The sequence below is a fragment of the Zootermopsis nevadensis genome, unplaced genomic scaffold (genome assembly GCF_977971745.1).
Source record: "Zootermopsis nevadensis isolate Lab colony 2312 unplaced genomic scaffold, Znev_1.0 Znev_ptg000017l, whole genome shotgun sequence".
Taxonomy (NCBI): Eukaryota; Metazoa; Arthropoda; class Insecta; order Blattodea; family Termopsidae; genus Zootermopsis; species Zootermopsis nevadensis.
Window position 1 is genome coordinate 106,650 of NW_028259149.1, and position 13,006 is coordinate 119,655.

Sequence of the window (13,006 nt, forward strand, 5' to 3'; positions counted from 1 at the left end):
TTTCAGGAATTAAAATTTATGTGTTTTCAAATAAAAAAAGCATAGCACTGGTTTTAAAGTGAAATACATTAAGACACATGCATTTATGAAGTTTTAAGAGATATGTAAAGGGAAATAATTAAAAATCCACTGACAAACAATGACAATGACATATGTGCACAGATTTCAAATCCAACATACCGAAATGTTAACATTGTATCTTTATTTTGAAATGCACTGGAAAGGTATCATAGACTGCCCTTGTTTAACAAAACACCCCTGTGGAATGAGATTAAGCTAGAACATTTGGTAGGATTCTTTTGCTTTTAATTCCAGCATAGCAATGGATTTACTTTTGGAAGTCATGTTTTGCCCTCCAAATCATGGGAAACAATGTGTGTACTTTCAGAAACAAATATGTGTTATACTCACCCTGCTCTGACTGTCAAAGTTTCCGGATGAAGGGAGCAGAGTACCAGGAACCGGCGTGTGCTGTGTGTGAGGATGGGCAGATTCTCCTGCACCAGCACAAATGTGGCCGCAGTGGTTTCATTGACTTATGTGCCACACATCTTGTGGTCTATGCGTAATATGTAGGTGTCTCTAGGACTCTCCATTAAGAAGAAGTAATTATAAAAACATCACAAAATGCAGGCTGAAGATTTTGGTCAGTGAGAGAAATGAAGGTATTTTAGTAACTGGAAACTGAAGATCTCCTGAAATCTATTCAAGTGAGGTGCGCAGATATAAAGTACAAGAATGGGCAGATAGGTTTGGAGGTCCTACATGACAACTTTGACATGCTTGGTTTGGGACCACAAAGGATACATGGTAAGCAAATTAATTCTATTCCTGTGCAAAACCAGAAACAGAAGTTTAAAAACACAAATAAATAATGAAGATTTGAAGTTTACTAAATCAAAAAGCTCGTAATTCCTCCTAAATAATTCGTATTTGCCCTCACGGGGACCAAAATTCGCAGCATTGAGTTGAGCCTTTACACGAGCTTCAAAATGGGCACTGCAGTGAATCGGTACGTGTTTTGGGTCATAGGATGCGTATTCCTAGTAGCTGACTGAAAATCAGCACCGATTTGAGAGAAAAATGTTGGCTGTAATAATGCCCACCATTCGGTAGCAAGTACTTAAATTAATAGAACGCTATGAAAGTGAATCAGTGTTAATATTATAAAATCCCACTTGAGTAGTGTACGGAAGAACATTCAAGGTTGTGATGACGCGCATGCACTTGGCGATTGGTGGAGGACAGAGATCGATAACTGCCGATTCGTCTTGACGTGTCTAACAAATTAGATGCAATCTTGAAACTTTGCATGCCGTGTAGTGTATTAGAATATAAATAAGCACACAAACAACTATTAACACAGACCCCTATTGCCAGGTCTTCTTTATGGAGGTAATAGTTGTATGTGTGCTTATTTATATAAAACAGATGCAATGTCGATATTAATGCGTCGAGGAAGAGCAACTAGTTGATACCACGAAACATTGGAATACGTAACCCAAGAAACAAGAACGCAAAATGCGAAGAGAAATAAACATCCAAAAATAATGGGAAACAAATACGGTCATAAAAAGAAAAATCTCACACGAGCACACACCTTAATGAAAAATAAAAGACGTAAAACTAAATACGAAAGACAAACATAACCACAAATGGAATCATTTGGGGCCCTGAAAAGGGCCGTTTTTAAACTGAAAGCAAGTCTATTTCGAACTGGTGTACTTAGTGACGGCCTTGGTCCCCTCACTCACCGCATGCTTAGCCAGTTCACCTGGTAGCAACAGTCGAACAGCAGTCTGTATCTCACGACTTGTGATCGTGGATCTCTTATTATAATGAGCCAACCTCGAAGCTTCAGCTGCAATTCGCTCGAAAATATCATTCACAAAACTATTCATGATGCTCATAGCCTTAGAGCTGATACCGGTGTCAGGGTGCACCTGTTTCAACACCTTGTAGATGTAGATGGCGTAACTTTCTTTCCTCTTGCGTTTCTTCTTTTTGTCAGTTTTCGATATATTCTTCTGGGCCTTACCGGCCTTTTTAGCAGCTTTACCAGACGTCTTTGGCGGCATGACACAACCAACAACCAACTTCGGTGCGGAATGCAAATTTTTGGAAAAGTGGTCGTTTTTAAGTGCGTAGGGTTCAAGGCTACTGTTACAACTCCGCACCAATGAAAACATGACTTGTGACGTCTTTGTAAGTTATTGTCGGTGATTGGGTAGGGTTCAATTCCTCATAGTCCTACAAAATGGAGCGGTTTTTCGCAAAAATTGTATTCGAACACGTGTTACTGCTGTTCTTCGCAATGTCTGGTCGCGGTAAAGGTGGTAAGGTTAAAGGCAAGTCCAAGTCTCGGTCTAGTCGAGCGGGACTGCAGTTTCCGGTGGGCCGTATCCACAGGCTACTCCGCAAAGGAAATTACGCTGAGCGTGTTGGTGCCGGTGCTCCTGTGTACTTGGCTGCTGTGATGGAATATTTGGCTGCGGAAGTTCTTGAATTGGCTGGCAATGCAGCACGTGACAATAAGAAAACTAGGATTATTCCTAGACATCTGCAATTGGCGATCCGAAATGATGAAGAGCTGAATAAACTGTTGTCTGGTGTTACAATTGCTCAAGGTGGTGTGCTACCTAACATTCAGGCTGTGTTGCTACCGAAGAAGACTGAGAAGAAAGCTTAAGAGTATCTGATTTTTAAAAACGGCCCTTTTAAGGGCCCCAAACTTTCTTAAGAGGGGTTCGTTTGTCACGAAGTACTATGTTATTTGCCTCAGCGAATCTTTGCATTGATCCTGCTGCACGATATGTTACTATCGCTTTCATCTTGTACGCATTGACATTCTTTATTTGTTTCCCATGTGGAATTGGAGTAAGTTGCTCTTATGTCATACGCCGACGACTTCTAATGGCAACGTGTGTGGGTTGCTCCTCACGATTAAACCTAGCTTTGGAGTGCGGTAGGTACAGTATTTTGTACGCCTTTCATATTCGCGACCTAGATATATACATTGTAATAAAGACGATTGGGATACTGTTCTCATTTCAGTCATCCAAATGAAGCATTTGCGAGCCAGCGTTCATTACACCATATTTTCTGATTCCTAGGACTTGCCTTTAAAATTTTCCAAGCTTTTGACCCATTCTGGAGTGTATTTCTGTTTGTACTAAATATGGTTTCTTGTAAGTTGAATGGTGTGGCAAAATTAAAAGACTAGCCCACTTCTGTATTACCACGCGGTCTTCTTCTAACCTTCGTAGTCGAGAATGTAGTTTTCTTCGAGTAATGTATCCAGGTTCACGCCAAGCAAAGCAAGATGTTGGAAACGCCCATAACAAGCACAATATTGAAGATTTCTGTCTTTTGGGTTGTTGCGCTGTGTTGTCTGGTCGATGCTAACTGTAACGTTTTATTTGAGTTTAGTCCTACTAATGTGGTAGCGTAGCTTGGAATGGCGCAAGGCAGCTGATGTGATAATTCGTCTATGAGGCTACACCTTGTTTCCTAAGACTATCACATTTATTTCTAACACGACATAAATTTAACAATTTATTAAAACATTACCTACCTAATTCAGGCTAGTTCACTTTATCATTAGTACACTCTTGTTACGTAAATTTTGAATATTATTTAATTTACCCTTACTACCTATACTTGGATTCATCGCCTCAGCGCTTACCTGTTAGAAGTAGCCCGATCAGCTGCACGTTGCTCATAGGTTTGATGACCTCCTGCCATCTTGAAAGTTCTGACCGCGATCTCACTTCAACGTTTCTTTCTTATCCCCTGAGAGTAAGGTGAACTAGCCTTGCAGCTTAACTCTATGCCAGGAAATGACATCAACAGATTCCTACATGCAAATGTCTGCTCTTCTTAATTCTAACTAAGTTCAAATCTCTACATTCCTAATTTACAATATCTTAACCAAAATTAATTCACTACGTTTCAGAGGTCATACTGCCTCCGTCATCAGGGCGTTGGTTAGCATCGACCAGACTACACACCGCAACAACCCAGAAGACAGAAATCTTCATACTTACCTATGTGAAAACCTCAAATCTTACAAGCACAATATTGATTACCATGTAGTGGCATTGAATGCAACAAATCCTGTATTAATATAGGGTGTAGTCATAACTTGGGAGGGTAGCGAAACCGAACCCCGAAATAATGTAAGGAAACATTTCCGTAAACCTAAGCGCTTCAGCGGGCCGAAAAATCTCGGCCAAATCATGCGCTCAATATTTTCGGCGCTAGGTAACCTAACACAAGTGAGTACACGCCAGTCATATAAACAATATAAAGTATGCCTTAAAGTTTAAAATGCCTGGAAGCCTCAGTCCTAAGATTGCAGGGGAACTTTAGCGTGTATCACCAGACATTGAACCCTTATAAAAGTAACGTACTTTCCCCCAACGAAAGTAGGCGGAATGTGTAACCTTTAGCAACTAGAACCCAAATTATTTTCGGTAATCCTTGTTAAAAATTATAGACATACGCATAACATTTGAAAACTTTGTTCAAACGAACATCCGAAAATATCTGGTAAGCATTTGCCGTATCTCATGCGGAAGTAGCACCAACGGCAACTGAAATTCATATTGCGATGATACTGGTCCGTATTTATTGCCATCAAATTACGTAAAGAACAAACCTGGCTTGAATAGGCACGAATGACCCGCAATGTAGCAAAATGCATACTAAACTGCCTGCTAGCCATACGATACTTCATGTATCAAGTAAAGCATTGCAAAAAAAAACATTGCGCTAGGAAATAGAAGTTACGTCCGAAACAAGTAATAGAATAGCACGCAAAACATTCAGAAATCTAAGCATAACTGAATGGCGGAATAACCAAACTCTCAAGATAATTTGGGGCCCTGAAAAGGGCCGTTTAAAATCAAAACCGTTAATTTAACCGCCGAAACCGTACAGTGTACGACCTTGTCTCTTCAATGCATACACCACATCCATTGCTGTAACTGTCTTCCTCTTAGCATGCTCCGTGTAGGTAACAGCATCACGAATAACGTTCTCCAGAAACACTTTCAACACACCTCTGGTTTCTTCATAAATGAGACCGGAAATACGCTTAACACCACCACGTCGAGCCAGCCGCCTAATAGCGGGTTTCGTAATCCCCTGGATGTTGTCACGAAGAACTTTGCGATGTCTCTTCGCTCCTCCTTTACCAAGACCTTTACCTCCCTTACCACGACCAGTCATTGTTGTTCGAGAATATAGGACGCAATACCTGAAAATTTCCAAAATTTCTCTTCTTATGCTTCTGGTCAAGTTGTTACTGTCCAATCACAGAACAGAATTCTCAGTGGGCGTGTACAAATGGGTTTTTGTTCCAACTGTCCAATCGAATTACAGTATTCCAGGGTGGGCGGATCCAAATGCCATCATAGTTAGTATAAAATAACCACGTAAATCGGTCGACACTAAATCTTCCCCGGAGATATTAGGGACTATGGCACGTACTAAGCAAACTGCACGTAAGTCGACCGGTGGCAAGGCGCCAAGGAAACAACTTGCCACTAAGGCGGCTAGGAAGAGTGCTCCTGCTACGGGCGGTGTGAAGAAGCCTCACCGTTACAGACCCGGCACTGTTGCTCTACGAGAGATCCGCCGTTATCAAAAAAGCACAGAGCTGCTTATTCGCAAGTTGCCTTTTCAGCGGCTTGTACGCGAAATCGCCCAAGATTTTAAGACGGATCTTCGCTTCCAGAGTTCAGCTGTGATGGCGCTTCAGGAGGCTAGTGAAGCGTACTTGGTGGGGCTGTTTGAGGACACTAATCTATGTGCCATTCACGCAAAGCGTGTGACTATTATGCCCAAGGATATTCAACTTGCTAGACGCATCAGAGGCGAACGAGCTTAGGTATACTACATGTAAAACGGCCCTTTTAAGGGCCACAATTTCTCTCGAATGGGTTTGGTATGTTCTCCATTTGTCTATGATTATTAATTCTCCGACATTTCTATATCTATTATGCCTTCCAACCATTTCAGGTATTCCCTTTACATGTTAAAATTTGTATTTAGACTTATTTGCTGATGGAATGTTGAAGGCATATTTCACCTATCATTCCTACTTTTAACCCAGACTGATTTCCTAATGTTTAATGCTCAATGTGGGGGTCACTAAGTACATTCTGAATGCATCATTGTCCTCGTGTTCGAACGTAGAATTTTATCAGTTCAACAGATTGTTTCATTTGTATGATTTTGAGCTTGGTGTACAATACAAGTCTAAGACTAAAATTATGTAATTACTCCAGTTCTACTGTAACTAAATACCAACTGGGTTCTTGGGTCACTAATAAATGGAGAACTTATTACTTTATCTATGGAGCCTGAATGTTACCCTGATCTCAGCACATTCTGGTACCTTGTTTAATGAATTCTATGTCTACCAGCCAGCATTTTGGGAACTGTCCTTGTCGAAAGTGAAATTTCTTAAAGACGCATTACAGTATTATTCTTCCTTCTACTATGGCTACATCTCCAAAGTGGTCTTTCTGCAAGCTGACTAAAATCTGTGATGCATGTTACATGCCCCATCCATCTCATCAACCTGGTCATTGCATAGATGCACCATTTTTGTCAGCTACTGAATGTTCATTGGGATAGTGATCTTTGATAAACTTACATTCATCTGAGCCATTAGTAGCTCGGCCTAGTTCCTCTGAGAAAGACACTTATTAAAAAGCTGAAAATGTAAAAATGGCTACTTAATCAAATTCCAGTAGGTCTAAATATGGAAAAACTGTCAGAACACTGGAAGAAATCTATAAGAAGGGTAATGGAAATTGCTGTAGTAATTATTCCAAACATCACTACACAAAATTTTACCCACACATTCTTTGTTAACCCCACCATTCGGATGAAATTATAGGGAATCATCAGTGTGGATTTTGGCATAATCCATCACACACTGACAGGATACTTTGCACTCATAAGATATCTGAGTATATATAAGAATACAATTAACAGTATATCAGATATGGAGTTCAAGGAAGCCTATGATATGGTTCAGTTAGGGTAAAGTATTATTCAACATTCTTAATGAATTTGGTATTCCCACAAAAACTAGTTAACTGATTAACATGTATTTCAGTGGATCCTAGCAAAGTCTGAAGAGGTCTGATGCATTTTCTACTCACAATGGTCTTAAACATGGAGATTTATCACCGCAGCTGCATTTAAAATTTGCTTAAGAATACGTCATTAGGAAAGAACAAAAAGAGGCACATTAGCTTCTGGTCTGTGCTCATGATAATGATAATAAAAACATAATACTATTACACATTAGTAAGGAGAGGCACTACTACAGGTGTAGAAGTAAACATGGAAACTAATCACGTCTCATCGTCAGACAGTGAGATAAAATCATAATATACTTGAAATTGTGACCAACTTCAAATATTCGGTGTAAAACTTTGTCACTCACATTAGAGGAATGATAACGTGTGAAATGTTTAAGAAGAGAATATCTGAACTTTTTGCAGGATAAAGAAACAGGAGGCTGGAAATAACTGAATAAGGAGCTTCACAATATGTCCTCAGCAAAATACTAAAATGACCAAATCAAAGAGAATGAGATACTCAGGGCAGAAAGGATTTCATGTTTGTTTCTAGTAACCCTATATTCTGATGATAGGTATTCATTGAATTTAATGAGTTTCCATTTTTACCGTGATCTTTAGAGCCAAGGTAAAAGCACTCAATAAATGTTAAGCACATCTGTGCTTTAGATTTTAAGCTATCTGTCCATGTGATCTGGCACATTTTCATAACCACACATTTAATCCAAAATCTTCATACAGCATCAAACTAACTTCTTTTCTAAGGTGCTTTCCTTTGATTCCCACAAATGATTACAACTTTTGCATGAACCATAATTTTTTTTGTATTCCAATCAATTGTCCTGTTACACTTCATAATAACTTATCTCTATTATCAGATTTAAAGATATTAACAGTATACTCATTATACATTCAAGAAACCATTTTATATGCAAACAAAATGTGTGTCTGCACTGTAAACAAACAAGTACATACATATAACACAAGAAATAATAATGACTATCATAAATATGTACATAAGTTAGAACTTTATAATAGCAAACCGTCAGTAGTAGGTTGTTTCTTCTATAACAAACTGCCTACTTTAATAAAACAAATAAGAAATAACAATCAGTTTAAGAAGGAATTGAAGGACTTTCTTATTAAGGGGTGTTACTATTCACTACAAGACTGTCTTAATGAAGAATTTTCGAATATTGGCTACTGATAATCTAATGTGTATCTCCAATGGGATTATATTGTATTTTGATAATGTATAATATAGATTGACATATCCTATATCAATGTATTTTTGATCTACAGGAAATAAAGTATTATTATCATTATTATTATCACGCTGAACACTACAGGAGACAAAACTCTTCCCTGCCAAACCCCCTACTTGTTCAATAACTCAGAATTCTTGCCACCTATGACAGCTGTTCTCACGTTTTTCATAAATGTTCTTAGGTGTCTCTATGAGTCCTTTGGAAATAGCTGCTTTGCGTAATGGTTTATAAATTTCACATCTGCTTATAGTATGAACACAAGGCTTGGGCACTCTACTGTCAAAGTAGTATGCTGCACTATAATCAAGGAAATTACTCAAGGCAATACGAAAGAGAAAAATGAAGCTCCTTATTGAGACATGACAACTTCCTCCAAAACATTTTTCAAGGTAAGGTATTGGGGAAAAAATCGAGGTGACGACCAAGAATGTCACACCTTAAGAACACGATCAGTGAGATGGGATGTGCTTCATACACTGGCATAAAGATGATCGCAGAGGACCGAAGGAAGTGGCTGCAGCGACAAGGCCTGGCCTTTAGGAAATGATATTTTATGGAACTTAGGTTGAAGGTAATGGGTTCGACTGGCTGAAAATACACTTCAATATCAGTTTTGTTGCAATAGTGATGAAAATTCAGAAACAGTAACAACAGAGAAAATTTACCAAATAGCTGAAAAATACCAGTTGCTTACTTAAATCATTAGTATTCTTTGTCACATTTTAGGATTTGGGCTTGTTATTGTACATCTAATTTCCACAAATTGCATTATGATATATGGATAAGATAAGACAGAATGGCATTTTTAACATTTCAATTAATTATATTTTATGCTTGCAACTTTTGAACCGTTACTCTTCAGTCTGCATGAAAGTTATAAGCCAGTAGCACAGAGATCCACCTGATAACGGACTGTAAACAAACATGTCGTGACGTACCTGAATTTCATAAGTATTGATGAAGTATTGAGTCTCGCCTAATTCCTTTAGTTGTTCATCAAATGCCGTCCATAATTTATCCTCATCTGCACTGTCGTTGTGCTTTTCATGCGATACGGCATACAATTCTTCGTGTTTCCTACCTCATTCTATCAGTTTTTTACCAATTGTACAATTCAATGCGAATCTTAGACACACAAGCAGAAATTCAATCAGAAGCGAAAGTTTCATTTTTGGCTATTTAGCGACGTTCAGTGTCAGAAATTATTTTTTCAATTATTCTGCTAATGCAATTCATGCGTCTCTAAACTTATTTGTTAATCACATTATCCCTAAACTGCCAAGCAAACTTACAAGCGACCACAGAAGTAGCAAGAGTAATCTTTGCCCTATGATCGACGGTAGTACCAATCTCATAACATATTTGTTTGTATGAGTATAGAGGTTATTGTAATGAATAATAGTAGTTCGGAGTTTATTTTTGCATATGAATGCCTCATAGCTGCATGAAGTAGGCTGTTTATTTTACACAAATGATTTAGGTTCTAAGTAAGAGTATGTACAGCTTTCAAAGTGGTGTAATGGCCCAGATATTGTCGAAATTTTGGGGTAGATGACATCAGGCCAGCCCTAAACCTCTGGAACATGTATTAGCTAGCTAGTTAGAGGCATACATACAAATTCGTGTTTATTTTATACAGCATGGCGTGTTTTCTTAGTAATAGACGTGACACATCAGTAAAGATACCAAATGTAGAGAAAAATGACAATATTGTTGTTTACATGATCAAGGTGAGAGTGGGCGTTATATCATAGACAGTGCTCCATCGATACAGTGATTTTCTTGATCTTCATGAGAAACTTGTCTCAGGTCATGGGGTAGCAAAGGATATTTTACCACCAAAGAAAGTGATTGGAAATCGGGATCCAGCTTTTATTGAGAAAAGAAGAGGATCCCTAGAAGCATACAGAGAATTTATAGCACACTAGCAAAATGACCTTATGTACATATTTATGATAGTCATTATTATTTCTTGTGTTATATGTATGTACTTGTTTGTTTACAGTGCAGACACACATTTTGTTTGCATATAAAATGGTTTCTTGAATGTATAATGAGTATACTGTTAATATCTTTAAATCTGATAATAGAGATAAGTTATTATGAAGTGTAACAGGACAATTGATTGGAATACAAAAAAAATTATGGTTCATGCAAAAGTTGTAATCATTTGTGGGAATCAAAGGAAAGCACCTTAGAAAAGAAGTTAGTTTGATGCTGTATGAAGATTTTGGATTAAATGTGTGGTTATGAAAATGTGCCAGATCACATGGACAGATAGCTTAAAATCTAAAGCACAGATGTGCTTAACATTTATTGAGTGCTTTTACCTTGGCTCTAAAGATCACGGTAAAAATGGAAACTCATTAAATTCAATGAATACCTATCATCAGAATATAGGGTTACTAGAAACAAACATGAAATCCTTTCTGCCCTGAGTATCTCATTCTCTTTGATTTGGTCATTTTAGTATTTTGCTGAGGACATATTGTGAAGCTCCTTATTCAGTTATTTCCAGCCTCCTGTTTCTTTATCCTGCAAAAAGTTCAGATATTCTCTTCTTAAACATTTCACACGTTATCATTCCTCTAATGTGAGTGACAAAGTTTTACACCGAATATTTGAAGTTGGTCACAATTTCAAGTATATTATGATTTTATCTCACTGTCTGACGATGAGACGTGATTAGTTTCCATGTTTACTTCTACACCTGTAGTAGTGCCTCTCCTTACTAATGTGTAATAGTATTATGTTTTTATTATCATTATCATGAGCACAGACCAGAAGCTAATGTGCCTCTTTTTGTTCTTTCCTAATGACGTATTCTTAAGCAAATTTTAAATGCAGCTGCGGTGATAAATCTCCATGTTTAAGACCATTGTGAGTAGAAAATGCATCAGACCTCTTCAGACTTTGCTAGGATCCACTGAAATACATGTTAATCAGTTAACTAGTTTTTGTGGGAATACCAAATTCATTAAGAATGTTGAATAATACTTTACCCTAACTGAACCATATCATAGGCTTCCTTGAACTCCATATCTGATATACTGTTAATTGTATTCTTATATATACTCAGATATCTTATGAGTGCAAAGTATCCTGTCAGTGTGTGATGGATTATGCCAAAATCCACACTGATGATTCCCTATAATTTCATCCGAATGGTGGGGTTAACAAAGAATGTGTGGGTAAAATTTTGTGTAGTGATGTTTGGAATAATTACTACAGCAATTTCCATTACCCTTCTTATAGATTTCTTCCAGTGTTCTGACAGTTTTTCCATATTTAGACCTACTGGAATTTGATTAAGTAGCCATTTTTACATTTTCAGCTTTTTAATAAGTGTCTTTCTCAGAGGAACTAGGCCGAGCTACTAATGGCTCAGATGAATGTAAGTTTATCAAAGATCACTATCCCAATGAACATTCAGTAGCTGACAAAAATGGTGCATCTATGCAATGACCAGGTTGATGAGATGGATGGGGCATGTAACATGCATCACAGATTTTAGTCAGCTTGCAGAAAGACCACTTTGGAGATGTAGCCATAGTAGAAGGAAGAATAATACTGTAATGCGTCTTTAAGAAATTTCACTTTCGACAAGGACAGTTCCCAAAATGCTGGCTGGTAGACATAGAATTCATTAAACAAGGTACCAGAATGTGCTGAGATCAGGGTAACATTCAGGCTCCATAGATAAAGTAATAAGTTCTCCATTTATTAGTGACCCAAGAACCCAGTTGGTATTTAGTTACAGTAGAACTGGAGTAATTACATAATTTTAGTCTTAGACTTGTATTGTACACCAAGCTCAAAATCATACAAATGAAACAATCTGTTGAACTGATAAAATTCTACGTTCGAACACGAGGACAATGATGCATTCAGAATGTACTTAGTGACCCCCACATTGAGCATTAAACATTAGGAAATCAGTCTGGGTTAAAAGTAGGAATGATAGGTGAAATATGCCTTCAACATTCCATCAGCAAATAAGTCTAAATACAAATTTTAACATGTAAAGGGAATACCTGAAATGGTTGGAAGGCATAATAGATATAGAAATGTCGGAGAATTAATAATCATAGACAAATGGAGAACATACCAAACCCATTCGAGAGAAATTGTGGCCCTTAAAAGGGCCGTTTTACATGTAGTATACCTAAGCTCGTTCGCCTCTGATGCGTCTAGCAAGTTGAATATCCTTGGGCATAATAGTCACACGCTTTGCGTGAATGGCACATAGATTAGTGTCCTCAAACAGCCCCACCAAGTACGCTTCACTAGCCTCCTGAAGCGCCATCACAGCTGAACTCTGGAAGCGAAGATCCGTCTTAAAATCTTGGGCGATTTCGCGTACAAGCCGCTGAAAAGGCAACTTGCGAATAAGCAGCTCTGTGCTTTTTTGATAACGGCGGATCTCTCGTAGAGCAACAGTGCCGGGTCTGTAACGGTGAGGCTTCTTCACACCGCCCGTAGCAGGAGCACTCTTCCTAGCCGCCTTAGTGGCAAGTTGTTTCCTTGGCGCCTTGCCACCGGTCGACTTACGTGCAGTTTGCTTAGTACGTGCCATAGTCCCTAATATCTCCGGGGAAGATTTAGTGTCGACCGATTTACGTGGTTATTTTATACTAA

At 38.2% G+C, this 13,006-nt stretch overlaps 5 protein-coding genes across 5 annotated transcripts; 2 read left to right on the forward strand and 3 right to left on the reverse strand.

Moving 5' to 3' along the window:
* Positions 1 to 1,672: 1,672 nt before the first annotated feature.
* On the reverse strand, positions 1,673 to 2,123 carry LOC110840702 (histone H2B). The gene has a single exon (XM_022085916.2). The coding sequence runs from the start codon at positions 2,076 to 2,078 to the stop codon at positions 1,707 to 1,709; it is 372 nt and encodes a 123-aa protein (XP_021941608.1). The 5' UTR covers positions 2,079 to 2,123; the 3' UTR covers positions 1,673 to 1,706.
* A 143-nt stretch (positions 2,124 to 2,266) lies between these two features.
* LOC110840703 (histone H2A) lies at positions 2,267 to 2,724 on the forward strand. Its single transcript, XM_022085917.2, has one exon. The coding sequence runs from the start codon at positions 2,315 to 2,317 to the stop codon at positions 2,687 to 2,689; it is 375 nt and encodes a 124-aa protein (XP_021941609.2). The 5' UTR covers positions 2,267 to 2,314; the 3' UTR covers positions 2,690 to 2,724.
* A 2,153-nt stretch (positions 2,725 to 4,877) lies between these two features.
* Positions 4,878 to 5,273, reverse strand: LOC110840705 (histone H4). The gene has a single exon (XM_022085920.2). The coding sequence runs from the start codon at positions 5,230 to 5,232 to the stop codon at positions 4,921 to 4,923; it is 312 nt and encodes a 103-aa protein (XP_021941612.1). The 5' UTR covers positions 5,233 to 5,273; the 3' UTR covers positions 4,878 to 4,920.
* Positions 5,274 to 5,441: 168 nt separating this feature from the next.
* Positions 5,442 to 5,924, forward strand: LOC110840704 (histone H3). The gene has a single exon (XM_022085919.2). The coding sequence runs from the start codon at positions 5,483 to 5,485 to the stop codon at positions 5,891 to 5,893; it is 411 nt and encodes a 136-aa protein (XP_021941611.2). The 5' UTR covers positions 5,442 to 5,482; the 3' UTR covers positions 5,894 to 5,924.
* A 6,578-nt stretch (positions 5,925 to 12,502) lies between these two features.
* LOC147873434 (histone H3) lies at positions 12,503 to 12,981 on the reverse strand. Its single transcript, XM_087349976.1, has one exon. The coding sequence runs from the start codon at positions 12,942 to 12,944 to the stop codon at positions 12,534 to 12,536; it is 411 nt and encodes a 136-aa protein (XP_087206102.1). The 5' UTR covers positions 12,945 to 12,981; the 3' UTR covers positions 12,503 to 12,533.
* Between the last annotated feature and the right edge of the window lie 25 nt (positions 12,982 to 13,006).

Bases quoted from the DNA above. Each gene is read 5' to 3' on its own strand.
- LOC147873434 (XM_087349976.1), bottom strand. From the start codon at position 12,944: ATGGCACGTACTAAGCAAACTGCACGTAAGTCGACCGGTGGCAAGGCG.
- LOC110840704 (XM_022085919.2), top strand. From the start codon at position 5,483: ATGGCACGTACTAAGCAAACTGCACGTAAGTCGACCGGTGGCAAGGCG.
- LOC110840702 (XM_022085916.2), bottom strand. From the start codon at position 2,078: ATGCCGCCAAAGACGTCTGGTAAAGCTGCTAAAAAGGCCGGTAAGGCC.
- LOC110840703 (XM_022085917.2), top strand. From the start codon at position 2,315: ATGTCTGGTCGCGGTAAAGGTGGTAAGGTTAAAGGCAAGTCCAAGTCT.
- LOC110840705 (XM_022085920.2), bottom strand. From the start codon at position 5,232: ATGACTGGTCGTGGTAAGGGAGGTAAAGGTCTTGGTAAAGGAGGAGCG.